Genomic DNA, 24,083 nt, shown 5'->3' on the forward strand with positions numbered 1-24,083 from the left:
GTGCATTAGGCAGTTGTAGCCAGAGAGCAGTGGTGAATGCTAGGGTCCAGCTTCTTTTCTTCTTCTTCAGTACAGGATGCCAGACCATAGGACGGTGCTATCATAGCTGTGGGTTTTCCATCTCGAGTAACCTAGTCTAGATAATTCTTCACATACAAGCTCATAGGATTACCTCCTAGGTGACCCTGACAATATTAACTATAACACCTCACAGTATGTAGTGCCTAAAAGCAAAGAATAAGGCATAATACAGTTTGTTTTTTTAAGAATGAAGGAAAATCTATATCACAGTCGATATTTTACTCCCTCCACCCAGAGGCAGAGCCTCACGAAGCCCAGCACGGTTTTGGACTTACCATGAAGCCCAAGCTGCCCTTGAAGAGTCCTGATTATCTTGCCTCTACTTTCCAACTGTTGTGATCACAGGTCTGCACCACCAAACCTACCTTCCTATTTCATTCTTTACTGTGTGTGCATGCACGGGCACATGCATCCTGTATAGTGTTCAGGGCTCAAATTTTATCTGAGAATTCAACTCAAGTTATCAGGCTTGGTGGCAGCTGCCTTTACCTACTGGGCCATCTCATTGGTCCAGTATTTTATTTTTAACGAACTAATTAACCCAACTAGTAATGCCTATTGTGAGGTGTGATGAATTTGAAACTATTCAGTTGAATAAAGGTTATAATGAACAAAGCAATCAATGTGGCTTCTCAGAGATACATTTATCCAACTGGTGGGCCAACACATGCAATAGTCTAGTCCAGGGGCATCTGTAGTCTGTGTCTACTTTTTGGATGGCAGATACCTCCACCAGGAACAGAACAAACTGTTTTTTAATGTGCTTCCTATTTTCTAGTCATGAAAGAGTAACTGCCATAGATTTGCCTCAAAAAGTCAAATTAAGTGAACAGTTCTGTTGTATTTAAACTTGGCAAGAAACAACAACAAAAAAGAACACAGTGCAATGAATGTGAAAAGAATTTGTTGGAATGGAACCGAAGTAGAATTTTCCAAATGGGTTATGCATCCTAACTACACAGAGGACATCTTCCATTTCCTGTCAAAGAAATTCATTGTGGGCATTTGTGGCCATTCTGTAGACAGACAGCTCCTTCTGAATGGCTGCAATGTCGGCATACGAGGTAAGAAAGGTCGGGCATCATCTCCTCCAGCCCCTCTCCATACATCTGTGAGTCCTTTCAGAGGTGCCATCACAAGGACAGTGCCACTGTATGGCTAAGGACACAAGCTATATCCACAAACCTGAATACTGATAATCTGCTCTTGCAAAGAGGTAACATGTCCACAAGTACATTTTCTCTCCAACTGAACTCAACATCACAGATTCAGCTCAGTAAGCTGGATCTGACCCAGTTAAGATGACAGTGGTTTTCTGAGTGTGCAGTGGCCCTAGTTCTACCATTCTGAGTCCTGCTTCCTTGCTTTTGGACACAGAGAGCATTGTTTTCATTACAGAATGAAATGTTATCTCAGGGAATCACTCAGTTCTTTGGATAATCAGCATCAAGTACCTGAGGGGATAAGAACAAACAAACACTTTCACACCACACAAATGGCTATACTTTGTCAGGATGAAAGAGTATAGGCTGAATCCCAGCACTCGGGAGGCAGAGGCAGGTGGATCTCTGTGAGTTCGAGACCAGCCTGGTCTACAGAGCTAGTTCCAGGACAGGCTCCAACGCCACAGAGAAACCCTGTCTTGAAAAACCAAAAAAAAAAAAAGAAAGAAAGAAAAGTGGGCACTGATTATCTCTGGCAATGACTAACAAAGCACAGACAAGGAAAAGTGGACTTATGCTGCAAGGCATGAGCAGCACCAGAAAGTACAAGAGAACCTCACAAAAATGTACACCTATGTGGCCGCTCGGTGGCTTGTGCTTGAAATCTATTATAAAGGATCACCAGAATATGCAGATTTCCAGTAATTTCTGTATTTCGTATGGTAGTCAGTCTAGCTATGTAAAAGTTTTTATTTATAGTCTAAAGAGGATTATTTTAATTATATTCTAAAATCACTGGAAGCTTATTTATTTGTACCTAAAATATGCATGAGAAGTCACAAGATTTGACCACTGCCTTTTCTCCTTTTACAAATGAAAGATCTGAGTCTCCCAAACTGTCCACTGTCCTCAGGGTCATGCCCAGAAGCTGCTATACAGCAGACAGAAGCAGACTGATAACCACAGCCTCCACCACTCCACAGCGCTCACCCATCTCAGTACAAACACTATGACAACTCGGGAAACAGGGTCAGTGTTAGTTTATGTGTATAATTCAAAGTGTACATACCTTGGTTTCATTTTTCATGGGAAATTTCAACACAATGTAAAGATTTACAAAGGAAATAATACAGCAAAGAAGAATTTATTCGGCTACAGAACAAAGTTCTGACTTCGGTAAAACCCAAACAGGGATTACTGAAGTAAACCTAAATTGACTAACATTTCTTTGTAAATGCTACAAGAAACTGGGCAATCATTATGAGCAATAAAAAACTTTAAAATGGCATTAGCCTTTCACAGATGATCACTTTAACAGTTTATTTTTGTTAATGATAAGAATATTGTCTCAGTAAAATCAAACAACTGATTCTGTAACAGTGAATGAGAAGACAGCATTCGATTTAGAAAAGTGACCGTTATCTTCAAATTTCAAGAGGAAGTTAGCTCACTGGAAATTCACCAACCTCTTTACATAGAAAACTGCATCCAATGCTTTCCTATTTCAAACATACAGGTCCTCTGTATGGAAATCCCATTCTCTGCATCTCTTTAAATGCTACTGCAGTGAAAGGCAGCACGTGGACTGCAGGTACGCCCAGTGAATGCTGAGTGGTGTAAATGTAAAGGAAATCAATGGTCACACAAACCCCACATGATTGAGATGACCAAAAGCAAAGCACAGAGTACAACGCTCCCATTTCTTGTTTGGCACATATATTAATAAATTTTCAACATCAAACAATTTAAGACCAAGAGATACTAAAACCAACTAGCACAGTAATAAAATGCCTAAAGGTTATGAACATCTTAAATACTTAATTCCCATACGATGTCTGTAACCAAACATATCTTCCATGAGGTGTGAGCTGTTCAGAACGTCACCTGTCTCAGGATTGATTTCCCAGAATCCATTCAGCATTCCACAGAAACTCACTTTGGAGCAGTCCCTCACTCACTCTGGTGGATCTCCTCACGACCTTCACTTATGAGAACACGTGCATACCCTCTTCACAATTTTGAAAAAAATGGAAGGCCTTCATACATGTCAGTTTTTAATTTTATCCAATCATTGATCTTTTGAAGAGTTGTTTTTTCTTGACTTAATATTTTTGCAACTTTTTTCATCTTTTGTTCATTTCTTTCTATATACTTCATCCCTTCCAGCTGCAGCTGATCCAGCTTTTCATTTCGACTTTCATCTAGGGGTATGTTTTCACACATGACAGGATTGAATCTAAAATATGTGTCAGGAGGTAATAGACCGTCCAGCATTATATGGACTTCTGTTAAAACAAAAATGAAGGAGAGAGGATAGGTAAGAGAAGGTATGATGTAAGTTATTTTGGAATGTTCTATTCATTTTTTCTTCATTTAAAATTATCTTCATTTTAGGCGCATTATTAACATGCATTCATTTTATCACCCCAACTCACATAGTTTCAAGGAATCCATAAGAAGAACAAATCTACAAATTGCAATTCACTTTCCAAATACTTTATATATTCTGCTCAATTAAGGACCTTGCTTGATTATTCTCTCTCCCTAATAAAATGTCTTGCCTTCCCTTTGCTTTTCATTTTTTAGGAACCATCCTCACTGGGGTATATATTTATGCATATTAAAATTAATCATTTTAATTGTGTAATTTGAAAAAGTTTGGCAATGTACAAACTTTTATTTTACTACCATAAGTCATGAGCATTCCCATGACTTCCAAAGGTTTCTGAGTCTCCAGTGAGCCATCCTTATCCTCCTCCTTTTAAAAGAATCATGTTGGTCATCTTGCCCTCCTCTTAATCAAATATATATATGGTGTAGGAGGGTCTTCTTTGTATGTGTTGCTTTCATTGGTTAAATAAAGAGACAGCAGCTTAGATAGGCGGAGTAGACAGAACAGAATGCTGGGAGGAAGAAGGCAGAGAGAGAGAGCCACCCACCATGAAGCTGCCGGGTCAGACATGCTGAATCTTTCCCAGTAAGCCATGAGCTTGTGGTGAACACAGATTATTAAAAATGGGTTGAATCAAGATGTGAGAGTTAGCCAATAAGAGGCTAGAACTAATGGGCCAGGCAGTGTTTAAATGAATACAGTTTCCATGTAATTATTTTGGGTAAAGCTAGCCGGAAGCAGGGCGGCGGGAAGCGACCCACTGCTGTATGACTGCATGCTCCCTGTCCTGCCATGGTGATAATGGACTAAATCTCTGAAACTGTAAACCAGCCCAGTTAAATGCTTTCCTCTATAAAAGTGACCATGGCCATGGTGTCTAGAAAGCCAAACTAAGACACTCACCCTCTGTATCCGTAGCACTGTTGATGACATTCGAGAGCTTTGTCTTCAGGCTCGTGTAGGTGGCAGTATTCCTCACGTCACTCTCATACCGTCCTGTGCCCAGGGACACTATACACTCTAATGGTGCATCAGGCCAGAGACATTTACACTCATGCATGGCCAGGGCTGAAGGGTTATTCAGAAGCAAACCTCCATCCTGTAAAAAGTCAAAAGAGCAGCCAACTCAGTACTTCCTACAGGGAGAAACTAACAGGAAAGTGAGTGATTTACAAGAGGGGCTTTGCAAACGGATTTATTCATGTTCTACAACTGCAAGATCCACCATCAAAGATAATAAGTTGTAATTTCCTATTTTGAACAACTTTTTTGGATTGATTTGTATAAGTTGCTCAAAAATACTAAGATAAACTGAAAAACCTAAAAAATTTTCATGTGTATTTATTGACTGATTGTGCGTTCACTCATGTGGAGGGCAGAGAAAAATTTCTGCATATGGGTCCTGAAGACTAAACCCAGGTCATTGGACTTTGTAGCAAACACCTCTACCCACTGGACCATCTTGCTGACCCCTGAACTAAACAGCTTTTTAAAAACACACTGGGATAGTTGGTAGTTAATAATAACAAAATAATCTCACAAGTTTAACATAATCAAACTAATTGAAATTTAAACAATAATTTGTAGGTATCATATTCACAGTACAGTTATAACCTGAACAAAGTAGGAGAATGTTTGAACGTCTAAGTCAGTGGTTCTCAACTAGGTGCTGCGACCCCTTTAGGGGTAGAACAATCCTTTCACAGGGGTCACTTAAGATCATCACTTAAGAAAACACAGATATTTACATGAAGATTCATAGCAATAGCAAAATTACAGGTATGAAGTAGCAACAAAAATAATTTTATAGTTGGGGTTACCACAACATGAGGAACTGTATTAAAGGGTTGCAGCATTAGGAAGATTGAGAAGCACTCTTCTCGGTGTTTTTCAGTATCAACATGATTTGGAAGAACTCAAAAAGTAATGCAAAATACGCATTAATATAAAAATTAAATATAATAAATAATATTAAAACTAATATAAAAAGAGTAAAATAAATTAAAAATTTAAATTATGGCCAAACTATAATAGAATGAATCACAAAACAATATTTAAATGTATTTAATTTCCATATTGATACTGAGCTTAAAATCTAGGAACACACATCTGACTAAAGATACTTTAAGTAACTACATAGCCTTTTCCCTATATGGCTTCCACATGTACCCACTGTAGATCTACAGATTTCAATGGTCTACTTTCTTCCTGTGAGTCACTTTATTTCCTAATTTTGATGAAGTCCAGTGCACCAGTGATGTCTGCGGATGGACAGTGATTTTGGTTTGTCGGGTTTTTGGTGTGTTTGTGAAAGAGAAAGGGAAAGGTGGGGGCAACAACAGTGACTATGTCAAAGCAAATCTTCCCTGAGAAGAAGAGTGTCCTTGGGTCGTAGTGATGCTTTCCTAGGTAAAGTGTCTGCTACTGGAGCAAGAGGACCTGAATTCAGACACCGAACACTTAGCGAAAGCCAGGGGTGGTGGTAAATGTTGTGTCGGGCAGAGATAGGCAGATCCATGGAGCCTACTGACCAGCCAGTTTAGCCAATTGGTAAGCTCTGGGTTCAGTGAGAGACCTTGTCTCAACAAGGTGGAGAGCGAAGACACCTGATGTCAACCTCTGGTATTCATTCAGATTGCTCACATACACTATACACACATACACAGCCTGTCTCACAAAAGGACTATTTTTTTTTTTAGTTTCTTTGTATCTGTATCAGATATAAAGGCGCCATATTGTAGATAGGTCTATTTGTGGACTGTTTTACACACACACACAATATTCTAGCATGTGCTCACACTAGCAGGCAGATATATACTGTTAATGATCACTAATATAAACTTTTAACACACTTTTGAGATTATAGGGAAACACAAGGAAGGCCATCACATTCTGAGAAAAGCAGTCTGCTTATCTTTTCATTGCTTATTCGCTTCTACATTTTTACTAAAAGGGCTGTTAGTTGTCTCTTTATGGTCTAATTTCCATTTTTGAATTGCTGACCACCATCGTCTTATAAGTAGACATCTTTGAAAGATTGTAGTGTACGTTTTTATGTTGTGACTTTCATTAGACAATATTCTTTTAAAAGACACCTCTTGCTGGGCATGATGGTACACACAGTTAGTCCAGCACTCTGGAGGCTGAGGCAGGGGGATTGCTGTGAGTTTAAGTGCAATCTCAGCTACACAGGTAAGATACAGGACAGCTAGTGCTACATAGCAAGACTCTATTTAAAAAAAAATCCGGATATATTTCTTATCAGTAGGTATGAACATTTAACACCCACGGCTCTTTCCACGGTGCTGAGCACTAACAGTCTCTGAAAGTAAGACTACAGAAAACTGGTCTACGGACGGTCCAAATCTGGGATAAGAGGGCGAATACTTGGACAAGTGCGGCTGTCCTGAGAGCACTGACCTCAGTCCAGGAGGGGGCCTTTGTCCTGAGAACACAGCTGGAGAAACATAACTGGTGCTCACTCTGGGTACGATGTTCACGCCTCCATCACCCTCCTCTCTCCAGGTTCTTACTATGCAGCTCTGGCTGCCCTGGAACTTGCTACGTATACCAAGCTGAATTGAACTAACAGAGACCTGCCTGCTTCTGCCTTCTAAATACTGATATTGAAGGTTGGCAATACCATATCCCACTCCATAATTTATAGTCTACCTGACCCCAAAAGGATATAAAGGAACTAAAATGAGATACCTGTAGACATGGAAGGGCATTTTTAAATGAGATTATATATAATAATATATTTAAAGACTATAGTATGAGAGTTATAAAAGTACCACATTTTAATGTTATCTTTGGCAACTTAAAAAGGTTAAGAAGAGGCAGAAAATAACATTGTTTCATTCCAAGTTTTTGTGTGTGTGTGTGTCAAGACCATTAATAGAATAAAATATTATCTTTTGAGGAGACAACTATCCCATTTCCTGCTCAAGATTTTCAAAAAGAAAACTAAAAGCGTTTACTTAAGAATGATCTTACGTTACAGATTCCATTTGAATCTTAAGATAAATGTGTCACTGTTTCTGGACTCCACTGGTTAGTTATTTTATCCGTAGCTGATAATAAATTGAGAGATTATAGTTGTCAGTATAAAAATGGTCAAACATGGAAAGAAATATTACTAGTCTATGTAAAATAGAAAAGAACCAATAAAGTAAAGTTAGCGAAACATTAGAGCTGCTTCCTCTTAGATAAAAACAAAAGCTGAGGTAGGAGGAATGTGAGATCAGTGCCAGGCTGGAATAATCAGTGAGTTCTAAGTTCTGGCGTCTCAGTAAAATGGGGGTGAGGAGGGAAGAGACAATAATGAGAACATTTCTGGAGGCCTGAAATTGATGGTTATATTAAAAGTTAGAATTTATAAACATTATAGTATTTTTATAATATTATTATCATTATACCTATTTTTTATAATTTATTTTATGTGCATTTGTGTTTTTGCCATGGCTGTCAGGCCCCTGGAACTGGGATTACAGACAGCTGTGAGCTGCCATGTGGGTGCTGGGAATTGAACCAGGGTCCTCTGGAAGAGCAGTTAGTGCTCTTAACCACTAAGCCATCTCTCCAGCCCCACATTATAGTATTTTTTTTTTTTTGGATTTTCGAGACAGGGTTTCTCTGTAGTTTTTGGTGCCTGTCCTGGAACTAGCTCTTGTAGACCAGGCTGGCCTCGAACTCACAGAGATCCGCCTGCCTCTGCCTCCTGAGTGCTGGGATTAAAGGCGTGCGCCACCACCGCCTGGCTTATAGTATTTTTAAATATTAAATTATATTTCACTTAGGACACAGTAGGAATAATATAATAACAGAGAAAGTTATTGATATGGATATAAAAATACATATCAAGATAAAAATTGTATCTGGATATAAATCTTGAATCAATATCAGAAACAAAAAAACCTCAAGACCAATCCTGAGGTAATGGAAGAAAAAAAAAACAAGGGAAGTGCTTTACATAATTCAAAATAGATAGTTTAAAATGATTATAGAGATTAAAGAACTGTGCTTTAACTACAGAGATTATATTATTACTTCCAAAAACTAAAAGAAAATAGGATAATTGACAACCATTTAAAAATGTTATTTTATCCAAATGTAAAACAAAATCAAGAAAAGTAGTTTAAATTTTTAACCCGGATAGATGGAAACTAAAATTCTCCATGAGGAAGATTTCAAGTTTATACAGATGACAACAGCTTACAGAGAAGATCTACACATGGGCTTTGAGTGCTATCTGAAATTTTTCATCAGTAAAATAGACTTTTTTCTCACAACTGATTATCATAAAGAGTATACATATAGTTCAATGATTAGAGAGGAAAGTTAGAAATCATGATTCCTTCAACTGGGACTGATTTTAAGTGGGAAGTCACATCAACATTTAGCTTTTATAAAAATATGTATACTGGAAGTATTAGCTCAAAATCTTTAAAATGCTTAATTTTTATTATTTAGTAATATGTTATGAATTCAGGGTTTGTTTGTTTTTTTGGATTTTTGAGACAGGGTTTCTCCATAGCTTTTGGTTCCTGTCCTGGAACTAGCTCTTATAGACCAGGCTGGCCTCAAACTCACAGAGATCTGCCTGCCTCTGCCTCCCTAGTGCTGGGATTAAAGGCGTGCGCCACCACTGCCCGGCTATGAATTCAGGTTTTAAACTGTGAAAAACTAGATAGAGGAAAAAGTAAATCAATCTATTCAGATAAGGAATGATCAACAATATCCAACTTTCCAGATAATCCAAACATACATCTGAAACAGCAGGCCAGAGACAGCATCCTCTAACTGTAGCTCCATCTCGCTATCTCTTATCCGTCCTAAAGACTCTAATCTCTTATTTGTAAAATGGAGCAACATGTAATAAATGAGTTGGTGCCTGTGAAGTATTGTCTAGCAGAGAGCTAGCTTAGTGAGTGCTTGCCTTCTATTGTGTGACAACCTTCTCACCTTCAACGTACTCTTTTCAAAACTGTCACACAGATGGCCTGCACCTCCAGGAATTTATCAGTTTTCATCATGTTGTTATATAGTTTATGCACACGATCTCATTTTTCGTCAGTTCAGGTACTGTGTTTATCAACCACACAATATAAAGCAGAAGTTTTCCTAACTCTCAAATTTCCAAACTCTCAAATCATAAGCCTTATTAATTAAAAAAAAGTGTCTTGAGTTACAAATCTTTTGACATATGTAAAAACATGAAGCAATTCCTTTTATTGATCCTTGTGAAGGTCAGCTATAATTACTAAATGGCAACTTATAAATCTTTATTGTTTGAAATTATAATATATCATTTCCTCTTTCCCTTTCTTCTCTCAAAATTCTCCCATAGACCCCTCTTGCTCAAGTGCTGACTCAAACACTTAAGAGTTTAAAGACAGCCACACAGGTCAACTTACTTGATGCAGATCATTCCCCAGTGCATATTCTGCAAAGTAGCCTGGAGCGGCTGATGAGGCTCTAATGGCTTGCCACATTTTATACTGACAGCCTCCTAAATAGTGAGAGTTGATGCCAGGAAAATGACCGTAGTTTCTGAACACAAAAGCCTTTGGTGTCAGGCCTCTATTTACTATGGTACTTACAGCAGCTACCTAAAAAGATAAAAAAACAAACAATATGACTATTAACCACATTATCTAGAATCTTTAAAAACTAAATACTATTTATGATTTTTTAATTTTTTAAAGGCAGAGAGCCTCATTCTGCGGTCTTGATTGGCCCAAAACTCACCTATAACCTAGGCTGGTCTTGAATTTGTGCAATTCTCCTGCCTCAACCTCCTGAGTCCAGCAATTATAAGTGTGAAATGCCATGGCCAGCTAAATACTATTAGTTATATACATCCACAAGACCAACAAGGTCAGTGTGTAACACAAAATTCCCTATGAAACTACATGTTTGTTATGAGAGAAACAAAGGTAAAAAAGAAATTCATAAGCTGTGGGATAATTTGTGAAACATCAAAACAATAATAAAAGGTGTATTTGAGTACATGACTTTATTTTAAAAGATTCGGAATGGTACACATTTCTAAAGTAATAACTAATGTAATAGTCTCAACAATTAACAAATACTTAAAGATGAACAAACACAGTAGTACTTCAATGTCATTTACAAATTAGTCTATTTTATCTGTTTTGGAAATATTATAATTTCACAAAACTACTTTGAGATTCCATCTTAAACCTGTCGGAAAGACCAAGGTCAATAACACAAGTGACAACTCATGCTGACAAAGATATGGAATAAGGGTCACCCACTGCTGGTGGGAGTGCAAACTTGTATAGTCAGTATGGGAATCAATATGGTGGTTCCTCAGAAAGCTAGAAATCAATCTATCTCTAGACCCAGCATATACCCAAGGGATGCTCCATCCTTCCACAAGGACACTTGCTTAATCATGTCCATTGGTGCTCTATTCATAATAGCTAGAAACTACAAACAACCTAGATGTCCCTAAAAGGAAAAAGGATGGAGAAAATGTGGTACATTTATACAATGGAGTATTACTCATCTTTTAAAAAAAATGACATCAGGAAATATGCAGGCAAATGGACGGAACTAGAAGAAACACCCTGAATGAGGTAACACAGACCCAGAAAGATAAATATGGCATGTATTCACTTATAAGTGGATATTAGCTATTAAATAAATAATAATCCACCCACAATCCATAAACCCAGAGAGGTTAGTTATAGAGGAAGGGACTAGAGGAGACACATGGATCTCTGTGGGAGGGGGAAACAGAATAGACCTTATGGGTATACTAGGGGCAGGTGGAGATGGGAATGGGAGGATCAAGTAAGGAGGGGGGAAGGGAAATAAGAGTTGAGGGAGGGAATGTGGGGAGAAACAGAATTAAGGGACACTTGAGGAACAATATGGAAACCTAGTGCAGTGGAAACTTCATAAAATACATGAAGGTGATCCTAATGAAGTCTCCTAATAATGGGGGATACAGAGTCCTAGCTGGCCATCTCTAGTCACCAATCAAGAATCCCTGTACTGGGACTGGGCTGCATTCAATTGGGTTTTTAGCCAAGGGGGTCCAGGCTGTTGCTAAGACAATGGGCTGCTCTCCACAAACTGACAGCACCTGACATTGCTGAGGACAGCACTCACACAATTCATTGAACATGAACAGTTGAACTGATGCCTACATGGAGCCTTCACCCCTATGTTCTGGTGTCTTTGATGTGCGAAGGTGCTCTGCAGGCTACCAACCGAGAAAGGTAAACACCAACGCAGCTATAAAACCTTTGATCTACCATCTGTCCTGCCTGCAAGATATGCTAGGGCAATGGGGCCCAGAACTTCTGGAAGCAGACAACCAATGTCTGACTTGACTTAAGGCTACTCCACAAAATAGAACCCAGAGCTCTACTACACAGCCCAAAGACCTAGGGTAAAACCAAAGACTAAAAGAAAAAAGGATCAAAAAATGACCCCTAATCATATTCTGCTATACTCTTAGACCAGTGTCTATTCAGTCATCATCAGAGAAGTTTCTTCCTGCAGCAGACAGGGAAAGATGTAGACCCATGGCCAGACATTACAGAGAGTGAGAGTCCTTGGAAAACACAGCTCTAAATGGAAGGTCTCCAACAGCTCCTCCTCTGAGAGTGCAGAGTCCCTCAGAAGAGACGGCACATTCAAACAGTCCATGAATGAAGCTGTGTGAGATTTCTGAGACCTTGTGAGAAAACTCCAAATAAACAACAGTTGTAATCTCTGTTCCTCCATAACATGAGATGTTCTTGGATGTGCTTTTGTGCCCTCCCAGTACAGTGGATTCGAGTTTACTTGGGATTATTCATTACAACTATTATTTGTTTATATGTCTCTATGGAAAAACATGTTTTTGCCACTTGCAGCTTGTCTTTGTGATTATATACAGCTTGAACTCATGACAGCTTGAACTCATGACAACTTTAGTCAGGTGACCTTTCTTAATCCTCGGTAATAAACTGTCTGATGCTCTGAGTTGACATGAGACTTGAGTCTGCCTCATTTATAGGATCCATTCTCCCAGGTCCCACTGCAAACGAGGGTGATAAACAAAGGAGAAGGAGTGTTAGAGCCAGCGGGGATGGAGGAAAACTAGGAGAACAAGACTCTGAGTAACTCAGCAGAGCTCATATGAAATCACAGAGACTTAAGCAACAAGCATAAGACTAGATCCTCTGGATACATATTAGAGTGCTCAGTTTAGTATTTTCTATGGACATCCTGAGTGCTTGAATGAGTTCATCTCTGATTTTTATGCCTGCTCTTGGGGCTCTTTTCCTTCTGATAAGAAGCCTTATTCAGTCTTGATGTGATAGAATTTGCCTTATCTCCTATTTTATTTTGTTATATTTGACTGTTAATTCTAAGAAGCCTATTCTTTTCTAATGAGAGACAGAAAAGGAGTAGATCCAGATGAGAGGAAGTGCAGAGGTCTGCAAGGAGTAGAGGGAGGGGAAACTGTTCTCAGGATACACTGCATGAGAAAAGAATCTATTTTCAATAAATGGAAACAATGGGGGAAAATATATTGTGATTTTAGTAAAGCCAGAGCATAGACCTGCACAAATTCTCAGTTTTCAAATCACAGGCCAAAGTTTTTCTGTCCTGTGCCCAGCCCTGACAGGGCCCTGTTTGCTTGGACCTATCCTAAATTTTTCTAAGTAATTCATGATTCTTGGCATCTATAGGTACCATTGGCCATCCACTAAAATCCAGAGGGTCTTTATATAACAAAAGAGGATTAAGAATTCTAATGGTAGTGACTCCATTTATTACAACAAAGAACCTTTAGATATGGCTCAGGTTTCCCCATACTCACCTCTACTCCTTTACAAAGTTGACAATTTCCACAATTTGGAAGCAAATACACAAACAAAAACAGAGGCCTAGTGATCCAGAAGAACAAATAAGAGGGGTAGGGTAGGTAGGGCACATCCTAGGGTTCTCTCCCAAGGAATGAAGTCATCTCTTTGTCCTGGCCTTCAAGGCCAGTGTGTGATCTAATCTGCCTACTGTTCCAGCCTCATCCCACATGCTGCCCTCAGACCCTTGGGCCCTAGTCTTCAGGAAGGCTTGCAGTTCCTGGAATTCTAAGGCCTGCATAGACCATTCTCTTTGTCCTTTTGCCAAGAATGCTCCTACTTACTAGCCTTCACAATGAGGTCTCACAAAGTAGCCTTCCTTACATCTCTTGAAATGTATGCTTTCAGAGAACTGCTAGTGTGTTCCACAGCATCTACTTCATTTGTGAGGTTATTTATTTAGTAGTCACTTAAGTAAATAACTCACAGTCCTATAATACCATGTGTCTAGCTTATTTTATTATTATTAGTAGTAGTAGTAGTAATAACACAATATTATCATCAATAAATACCACAAAGATTAATATAGTGTATTTACAAATTAGTCTTTGTTTCTAGATGCTTTGAAAGTATTATGATTTTAGTAAAGTCACAGCATTATTCTGCACAAATTCAGTGTTGCCATAAAGGCACACAACATTCACAAAATGAAGGTATGAAAGTGATGAAGTCAAAAGAGTAACAGAAAAAGGGATGTCTTGACCTCGGATCCTTACAGCTTGACATTCAAGAATAAATACAAGCCATATGGGATTCCTAGGCACATCAATGATAACCCTCCATCAAAAACTACTGTTAAAACCAAGATAAAACAATTTCAGACTGTGGGGTTCCAAACAAATCAATGAATGAAGAACTACATAGAAACATTCAAATATTCAAATGATTCAAATTTTAAAAACGGGGATTCTATTCATATGTTAATAGAATCCTATTATTTTATATATTACACACAACTTCACTGTAAAAATCTAAGATAGAAAATACTTTTAATTTTCCTTAAATCACTAGATTTTGTTAATTATGATAAAATATGCTTCTATATTTTCAGTCACAATTCACGTTTGTAAACTTTTACTACATACAGAACTAATCTAATGATTACATCCTGTATTTTAATAGAAACACCTAATAGATAAGGAATCAATAACATCAATTAAAAGAAATTCCATAGAACGCTTCTTCTTGTGACTACTTGCATTACATGTTTTCTCTGGACCCTGTGATGGTCTACCTAAGAGATCTCAGACTCACCTTAGGACATGATGGGTCTCTCGCTGTTTCAATCATTAGTGCAGATCCCATTCTATCCCTTTATTAAACAAAAATACATGAGTTATATCAAAACTATTTTATCTCTTAACAATCAAGGACTATATACTTGCCTGTAGATCTGTTATACTGTTACAACAAACAAAAATAACTTTAAACCTCCAAGAGGCTTAAATCCAATGAATGCATATCACACTGCAATGACAGATCATGCAAATTCATGAAGACACTCTCAGAAGTTACAAAATAAAAGACCATTTGGTGGTACATTAGCTGGCTTTGTAACTTTCTTTTATACATTTACTGAAACATCTTAAAATAGTACTATGACTTCATGAAAAATTATATGAATCATTCCGTCCTAGCAGGCTCAGAAGAACGTGAAATAACATTTAACCTGCAATAATGGGTAAGTTCACAAGTTGAAGGATATAAATACATACTGTATTATAACTGATAATTCCTACATAATTTCCCATGGAATCTTTCTAGTATGGCAAAAGTAGCTTAAGATTCATTTAAAAGATTAAGTGAAAAGAGCTAACATATTTCTAAGAAAGAGGGGGAAAGTATTTGATTAAAAATTTATAGACACTGAACAAAAATTAACAGATGAAAACTTAAACATAGACTGTCATGTAATGTGGTATTTCAAATCAATGAAAAAAGAAAACAAAAAAAAGTAAACTCAAACATTTGAATTGGGCAAAACAAAGCTTGATTTCAGTACACATCAAGATCATTTTCAGATAGACAACTTACTTAAAAGCTTACCATTAAACTGAAAATTACAATTATTTACTTGATTTCAAGACAGAAAGTAATTTTATAGTCATTAAAACAGTTAAAAATCATTAAGAAAAACATGGTTAATGAACATTTGTAAATCCACTACATTAAAAATATCACTCACTAAAAATATTTTTGAGGCTGGGGAGACATCTCAGTAGGAAAGGGCAGGGCACTTGCTTTAAAATCAAGAGGGCATGAGCTCAAGTTCTGAGCATCTACGTAAAATCAAGGAAAGGCTATGCATGCCTGTCACCCTGCATTGCCGACAGAGACAGGTGGGTCTCAGGAGGTCACTGCCCAACTAGTCTCGCCAAAACTAGTCTAGGCAACCTTTAGGTTCAGTGAAATAAGGTGGAGAGTGATACAGCAAGACAACAGATCACAGAGTGTGGTACCCAATGTTGCCTTCCGGCCTCTCTTTATGCCCAAAAGGGTACCTGCATACATATATGTGATTAATGCTAATTCAGTACAAGCTAGGATCGTCTGGGAAGGGGGAACATTTTGATCGAGAAAAAAGCCTTCATCAGAGAGGCCTGTAGGTAAGTCTGTAGGGCACTTTATTGGTTAATGATTGCTCTGGAGAGAGCCCAGGCCATTATGAGCAGGTGGTCTGAGGGTTGTATAAAAAAAGCAGGCTGAATGAGCCATGAGAAACAAGTCAGTAAGCAGCATTCCACCATGGCCTCTGCTCCAGTTACTGCCTAGAGCTCCTGTCCTGACTTTAAGTCACGATGGACTGTGCTGGGGATGTGTAAGCCAAATCAACCCTTTCCTCCTAAGGCGCTTTGTTAATCGTGCTTTATCACAGCAATAAAAAATCAACTAGGATATAGTCTCTCCCCCGCCCCCCGCCAAAAACCAAACCAAACAAACAAACCACCACACTATTAAAAAGAAACTAGGAATAAATAAAGTATGTTCTTGAAATAACAACAGCAAAAAGTATTCTGGACCCATTAGATGGCTCAGTAGATGAACATGCTTGCTGCCAAGCCTCATGATCTGAGTTCAATTACAGGAACCCACAGGCAGAGAAAACAGTCTGGCAAGAAAACCCAAACACAGATATACACAATAAATACATGTAAAAAACAATTAACACAGTTTTCAATATATGCTTAATATATTCATAATATAATGGGCACTGCCCTGACAGAAAAATAAGCAAAATATAATAGCCATACAATTTACAAAAAGAATGTAATAAAAATATAAAGAAGGTTCATGGTCTCTTAAAAAAACTCTCAAACTCATATATTTTAAAAATTTAATTATTTGGTATTTTAAAAGACTTCATAAAACAGAAATAGAAAACTGGCAGATGAATAAGCCAGGATCCCATTTTTAAGAACAATTCAGCTAGATACAAACATATACCTCAAGATTTACTGTTTGAGACTTTCACTCACCCATGCATTACTATGTCTGGATCAAATCCATCCCCATTCTCTGCCCTCTATCCCTTCCTTCTTCCTACCACCACTTTTCCCTCCCAAATTCATGTGTTCCTTTTCCCCAAAACCTTTAAAACATGTATAATATTCTGACACACGATTTTATGTCTAGAATTTCCCTAGGAAATATGTTAAGCCAAAAATAATATATTCATAATAGGAGAGAATGAACAACTATTCAATGAAAATGCTTTCAAATATATTGATGATAGATCCCAGAGACAGATGCTAAGAGAAAGTGTAGGACACATGCACAATCATCCCAATTGTGGGGAGAAGGAACACACACGTGAACACAAGCACAATCATCCCAATTGTGGGGAGAAGGAATACACACGTGAACACAAGCACAATCATCCCAATTGTGGGGAGAAGGAATACACACGTGAACACAAGCACAATCATCCCAATTGTGGGGAGAAGAAACACACACGTGAACACAAGCACACACTTGTTTGGCTCTAAGTTCTAAAAAGGAATATTAAAGTTTTGTTCTTAGTGGGATTATAAGTTATTTTCATTGATTTCTTTAATGTTTCATTTTTTAAAAAACAGCATTTGAACAAATGAGAAATGAGTAATTTTCCTATAACTTAACAAGACTGATACATTCTGAAATGTTGGCAGAAGTTTAAAATCAGTTTTCTGATATGGGATGTCCTTCTGTATGTGTGTTACTTTTACTGGTTGATGATTAAAGCTATTTCGACCAATGGTTTAGCAGAGTAAAGCCAGGAAGAAATTCCAACAGAGATAGAGAGAGAGAGTGGGCAGTCAGGAAGACACCGTGTAGTTGCCCAAAAAGAAAGATGTCAGAACAGAACCTTACCTGGTAGGCCACAGTCTCGTGGCACTGTAATTCTAGTGATCGGGAGACAAAGACAAGTGGATCCCTGGGGCCTGCTCACCTGTCAATCCAGCCAAATTGATGACTCCCGACTTTAGTAAAGGACCCTGCTTTGAAAGATAAAGTAGGCTGGGAAGATGGCTCAGTGGGTAAAGAATGTGCTTCACAATCATGGAACCTGACTTCTATCCCCAGACTTCATGAAAAGGTGGAAGAAGAGAACCAACTCCACAAACTGCCCTCTGGCCTCCACATAGGTGCTACAGAGCACGCATGACCACACATCATACACACAATGATAGACAGGTAAATAAAAACGTGGAATGACCAAGGAGGACACCTAACATCAACCTTTGGCTTCCACTTGAGTGTACACATACATGTGCACCACAAACATATAAACATACATAGAGATAAAAATATGCACTCATACACATACTAAAAAACGTTAATTATGATTTCTACATGCAAGTCTTACACACACAAGTTCAAGAATCTGTGACTAGAACATGACGCACCAACACAGTAATAGTAGTTATTTCCAAAAAGTAGGAATAATATTATTCTTTGTATTCCTTTTAGTTTTCAAATTTTGATATGTATAAACAACAATATAACCAAAATATTTTCAAAGGAATTAAAACTCACTTAAGGATCTTTTCCCACGTGTGACTGTCATAAAATGCATGGCTCCAACTCATTTTGACTGTCCCGACAATGACGTTCTGTGAGAACACATCCGATCCCAACTTTCTATAGAGTTCCTCACATTCGTCCAGCGGCATGTGGAACAATCCCAGCATGAACGCTAATATGGCCCCTGGAAAGAACATTCTTAGTCTTTATCAGCAGTGAGGTGACTGCTCTTACAAGTACACATGACTCTGAGCCACCGAACTGCTGAAACTCTACATCTGATGTTTTCCGTCTGTGAAATGAGCATAAATAATAACTACAATTTATAAGTCCCTTACACTTGACTAATACATGTAAAACACTTTTTCACGTCCCAAAAGATGACAGTGAAAGGTATCAGTGACTTCAAGGTAACAAAGAAAGCAATTAAAAAATATTATCAAAATGTTTTATACTAAATTAGATTATATGTAAGATGAAATGGCAAGTAAAAGCAAGTTTTACTAACAAAATACAGTGTATTTGAGAACTCCATAAATTCATTAAGCAACTTCCCCGGAGTTAGGCCCTAGAATCAATGTGATGATAGAAATTAGATAGTCTAAGATGTTCTTTTAAATAGTTGACTTTATGCACCCAGTTGTAACGGTAGGACACTCTGCCACCTAGTGGTTTACTTTGCCTTACTCTGAACTAAAGAGGAAAATGAAGTGCTGGGATATGAGTAAAAAAGACCTGCTTAGCTGCTTAACCTGCAAAGAAATAACAACAATACACTTTAAATGCTTTCTTAGTTTTAATGTTTTTTTATTTCATATGTATTAGTGTTCTGAATGCATTTATGTCAGCACACTACATGCATGCCTGGTGCCATGAAGTTCAGAACAGGGCACTGGCTCTTCTGGAAATGGAGCTAAAGATAGCTGTGAACTGAGCCCTGGTCCTGGAGAAATTTAGACAATGCTCTCTTAATCCCTAAGTCATCTCTCCAGTGATGAAAAGTTTATTAATTTTATTTTAATTGGTAGCATTTTAGGAAAAGATAACTCATAACTTGAAAATACAGTATTATGGATCAAACTACATAAAATATTTTTAATTTGGAGAATATTCCTAATAACATATTAAGTAATTTGTTTTAAAAAGTTAAATGATTTTTTTTTTTGAGACAGGGTCCCTTTATGTAGTCCTGACCGTCCTGGATTTAGATACGTATGCCACGCTGACCTCAAGCTCATAGAGATCCCTTCTGTCTCTGCTTCCCTAGTACTAGGAAAGTGCCTCTCTATTACCTTTAGGTGTTTAATTGCCAGGACCATTCCAAATTTCAGAAATGGGGAATGTGTCAAACCAAACCCACAAACAACACTAGACTTAGGAAATGTCTCTTTGAGAAGCTTTTAGAGTCAAATCAATTACTTTTGGACATGTACTTTATTTTCTTTTTTCCTTTTTTTTGAAAAAAACTTTCTTTTAATATTTATCTATTTATTATATATACAATACTCTGTCTGCATGTATGTCTGCAGGCCAGAAGAGGGCACCAGAACTCATTACAGATGGTTGCGAGCCACCATGTGGTTGCTGGGAATTGAACTCAGGACCTTTGGGAGAGCAGGCAATGCTCTTAACCGCTGAGCCATCTCTCCAGCCCTTTATTTTCTTATTTTAAGAGTCATACTATATATTAAAAGAAATCTACAAGAAAATAAACATTTCAAATATGACATACTAAGAGACCTCTGCAAGGAAATGTTTTCTTCCTTCTCCATGCTTGCTAACACCTGAAACCCTGGGTTCCTTACTCCAATGTGCATCACCCCATGAATCACCCTTGCAATAGTTCTCATCATTCAGTCTTTCAGCTGGGGAACAATTAGCGTGCACTCTGGGAATATGTATGCCACACTTAACACTAGCCATATGGAGAGATCTCTGTTTGTAGCGGTCTTTAGAGTTACCACAGTTAAATAAGGCATAGATTTAAACCTTGTGAAGAGCACATTAAAATGAGAAACTGAGTCAAACAGTAAAATAAATTAACAATTACTTCAAGTAAAATTCTTGTATACAAACATAAAAGCTCCTTTCATACATATGCCAAGGAACAGTATTTAAAAGGAGCTTTGCAGACCAAAGACACATTTGCCACTTTAAGTTCTAGTTTCAAACCACCATGTAAACAACACAGGAGTCAAATTACTCACTGATATTCCTTACAAACAAACAAGGTTTTTACCGCCTTTAATTTCATATTAAATCAAGTCCCATCTGACTACCTGCCACTTCATCCTTCTGCCATCATCTCCTTATGGTGACTATGCCAAAAAAGCAGTGATTAGTAATTATTCATTGTCAATGTGACTTGTTGAAAATATAATAAAAAAGTCATTTTAAATGCTTACACTTAAAAGGTTACATGTTTAAAAAATAAGTTTGAAAAGTTTATGACACAAAGGATTAACCATCATTAAAGTTGAGAAAAGAATGCCCAGCATCTCAGAGAAGGACCATGATCTCCAGTCTCCATGCTCTTCCTGTAGTTCACTGGTGGGACGCACCCAAGTACATGATAGTCACCTGTGCTCACACCACAGATGTAATCAAAGAGCTCATGAATTGGCTTCTGAGTAAGTTCAACCAATTTCCTCAGAGTCTGAAGAGCAACCACACCTCTGTGAAAGAAAAAAAATACAAATGGACAATTTGTTTCAAGGGAAATTCAAGTTATAGAATAAAATAATTCTATAAAACTGCTTTTAGCATTTGACAAAATTCAACACCTCTTTATGATAAAAATCTTGGAAAGATTAGGGATACAAGGATCAAATCTAAATATAATAAAAGCAACATACAGCAAGCTGACAGCTAACATCAAATTAAATGGAGAGAAACTCAAAGCCATCCCACTAAAATCAGGAACAGGACAAGGATGTCCACTCTCTCCATACCTCTTCAATATAGTGCTTGAAATTCTAGCAATAGCAATAAGACAGCATAAGGATATCAACGGGATTCGAATTGGAAAGGAAGAAGTCAAACTTTTGTTATTTGCAGATGATATGATAGTATACATAAGTGACCCCAAAAACTCTACCAGAGAACTCCTACAGCTTATAAATACCTTCAGTGATGTGGCAGGATACAAGATCAACTCAAAAAAAAAAAAATCAGTAGCCCTTCTATACACAAAGGATAAAGAAGCGGAGAGGGAAATCAGAGAAACTTCACCTTTCAAGACAGCCACAAATAGCATAAAGTATCTTGGGGTAACTCTAACCAAGGAAGTGAAAGATCTATTTGACAAGAACTTTAAGTCTTTGAAGAAAGAAATTAAAGAGGATACCAGAAAATGGAAGGATCTCCCATGCTCTTGGATTGGTAGGATCAACATAGTAAAAATGGTAATTCTACTAAAGGCAATCTATAGATTCAATGCAATCCCCATCAAAATCCCAACAAAATTCTTCACTGATCTTGAAAGAACAATAATCAACTTTATTTGGAAAAACAAAAAACCCAGGATAGCCAAAACAATCCTATACAATAAAGGAACTTCCGGACACATTACCATCCCTGACATCAAACTCTATTACAGAGCTACAGTAATGAAAACAGCTTGGTATTGGCATAAAACAGAGACATTGATCAATGGAATTGAATTGAAGACCCGGATATTAATCCACAGACCTATGAACACCTGATTTTTTTTACAAAGAAGCTAAAACTATACAATGGAAGAAAGAAAGCATCTTCAACAAATGGTGCTGGCATAACTGGATGTCAACCTGTAGAAGAATGAAAATAGTTCATATCTATCACCATGCACAAAACTCAAGTCCAAATGGATTAAAGACCTCAATATAAATCCGACCACACTGAACCTGATAGAAGAGAAAGTGGGAAGTAGCCTGCAATACATGGACACAGGAGACCACTTTCCATGTATAACCCCAGTAGCACAGACAATAAGAGTAACAATAAATAAATGGGACTCCTGAAACTGAGAAGCTTCTGTAAAGCAAAGGACAGAGTCATTAAGACAAAAGGCAACCTACTGAATGGGAGATCTTCACCAACCCCAAATCAGACAAAGGTCTGATCTCAAAATATATGTCACAATATAGCCTCTATATTCATAAATAAAAGTGGCTTTATGTTTTAGTTTTAAAAATTGATTTTATGGCTGGTCAGTGGTGGCACATGCCTTTAATTCCAGCACTTGGGAGGCAGGGGAAGGAGAATCTCTGTGAGTTTGAGGCCAGCCTGGTCTACAGAGTGAGTTCTAGGACAGCCAGGGCTACACAAAGAAACCCTGTCTCGAAAAATAAAAAAATGATTTTAGAATAACTCTATTAAAATCTTTAAATAAAATCTCTGAAGCTGAATTAAATATGTAGTTTTAGAAGCCATTTTTCTAGCCTTACCTTGTTCCTCCACCATCAATTGTGAGGATTCGGATTCCTCTGCCTTTCACTGGATCCACATAACCAATTAAGGCCAAAATTTCTCTAACTGCAGCCTGAAGAGTCTCATCTTTAATTTGTCTAAGTCGTAATAAATACGGAATAATTTTTTCCTACATTGAGAAAAAAGATACTTTGTTACTTATGTCAGATCAAGAAGGAAAATGCAGCTGGCATGGCAGCACACATGCATTAGGAAGACAAAGGCAGGGGAAGCTGGAGTTCAAGACGAGCCTCGCTAAAGTGACACCGTGTAACAGAAAGAAAACATATTTTTAGCTACATGAGTAGAGCATAAAATGAGCGTGTATTTATTACTTTCGCTGTGATTAAAAATGATTACTTTATGACACGCCAGTATCAATAACAATTAAGCATATATTTGTCTTTATTTGAGGATCAAAAACAAATAAACAACCAAAAAATACCAGTCTCTTCCCAAACATTTTCTTAAAATGTGCAATGTTTGCTAAGTGGTATAGCACACCCCTATACTCCCAGCATTTAGGAGTCTAGGGCAGGAGACTGTGAGTTTGAGGCTATCCTGGGCTACAGAATAAGTTCAGCCAGCCCGAATTACTTAGCAAGACTGCCTTTAGAAAAAGAAAACATTCAATACTCAATACAGAAAATATGACTCTCTTAATACAATTAGTAGTAATTTTGCCAAAAAGCTTACATAAATTTAAGGGAAAAACTGAGCTGTGTAATGTTCAATACATTGAATAATTTTTTTTTTTTTTTTTTTGTTTTTTCGAGACAGAGTTTCGCTGTGGCTTTGGAGCCTGTCCTGGAACTAGCTCTGTAGACCAGGCTGGTCTCGAACTCACAGAGATCCGCCTGCCTCTGCCTCCCAAGTGCTGGGATTAAAGGCGTGCGCCACCACTGCCCGGCTCATTGAATAATTTTTTAATGCATTACTCACTTTGCTTCTTTTGTTGACCAACCAAACCTGAAATACTGTTTTTGTTATTCTGCTTTTTGTCCTAGCTAGTACTGGGCTGCAAAGGACCCCTACAGGAATCTGAACAATAGTGGGAGCTACACAGGCAAATTTCCATTACTGGTTAGGATACAAAATCTGTTA

At 37.7% G+C, this 24,083-nt stretch overlaps 1 protein-coding gene across 8 annotated transcripts in view; it reads right to left on the reverse strand.

The window, feature by feature from the left end:
• Positions 1-2,267: 2,267 nt before the first annotated feature.
• Pnpla8 (patatin like domain 8, phospholipase A2) overlaps positions 2,268-24,083 on the reverse strand; it is a 47,132-nt gene continuing 25,316 nt past the window's right edge. For all 8 annotated transcript variants that reach the window (XM_075948404.1, XM_075948410.1, XM_075948405.1 and 5 more), the window contains 7 exons: positions 22,958-23,109; positions 21,111-21,205; positions 18,543-18,714; positions 14,781-14,838; positions 10,053-10,247; positions 4,540-4,735; positions 2,268-3,529 (listed from right to left, as the gene is read on the reverse strand). In XM_075948404.1, the coding sequence (XP_075804519.1) occupies positions 3,255-3,529; positions 4,540-4,735; positions 10,053-10,247; positions 14,781-14,838; positions 18,543-18,714; positions 21,111-21,205; positions 22,958-23,109 (1,143 nt within the window). In that variant the 3' untranslated portion in view covers positions 2,268-3,254. The remainder of the gene's footprint in view (positions 3,530-4,539; positions 4,736-10,052; positions 10,248-14,780; positions 14,839-18,542; positions 18,715-21,110; positions 21,206-22,957; positions 23,110-24,083) is intronic.

The sequence above is a fragment of the Microtus pennsylvanicus genome, chromosome 14 (assembly GCF_037038515.1).
Source record: "Microtus pennsylvanicus isolate mMicPen1 chromosome 14, mMicPen1.hap1, whole genome shotgun sequence".
Lineage (NCBI taxonomy): Eukaryota > Metazoa > Chordata > Mammalia > Rodentia > Cricetidae > Microtus > Microtus pennsylvanicus.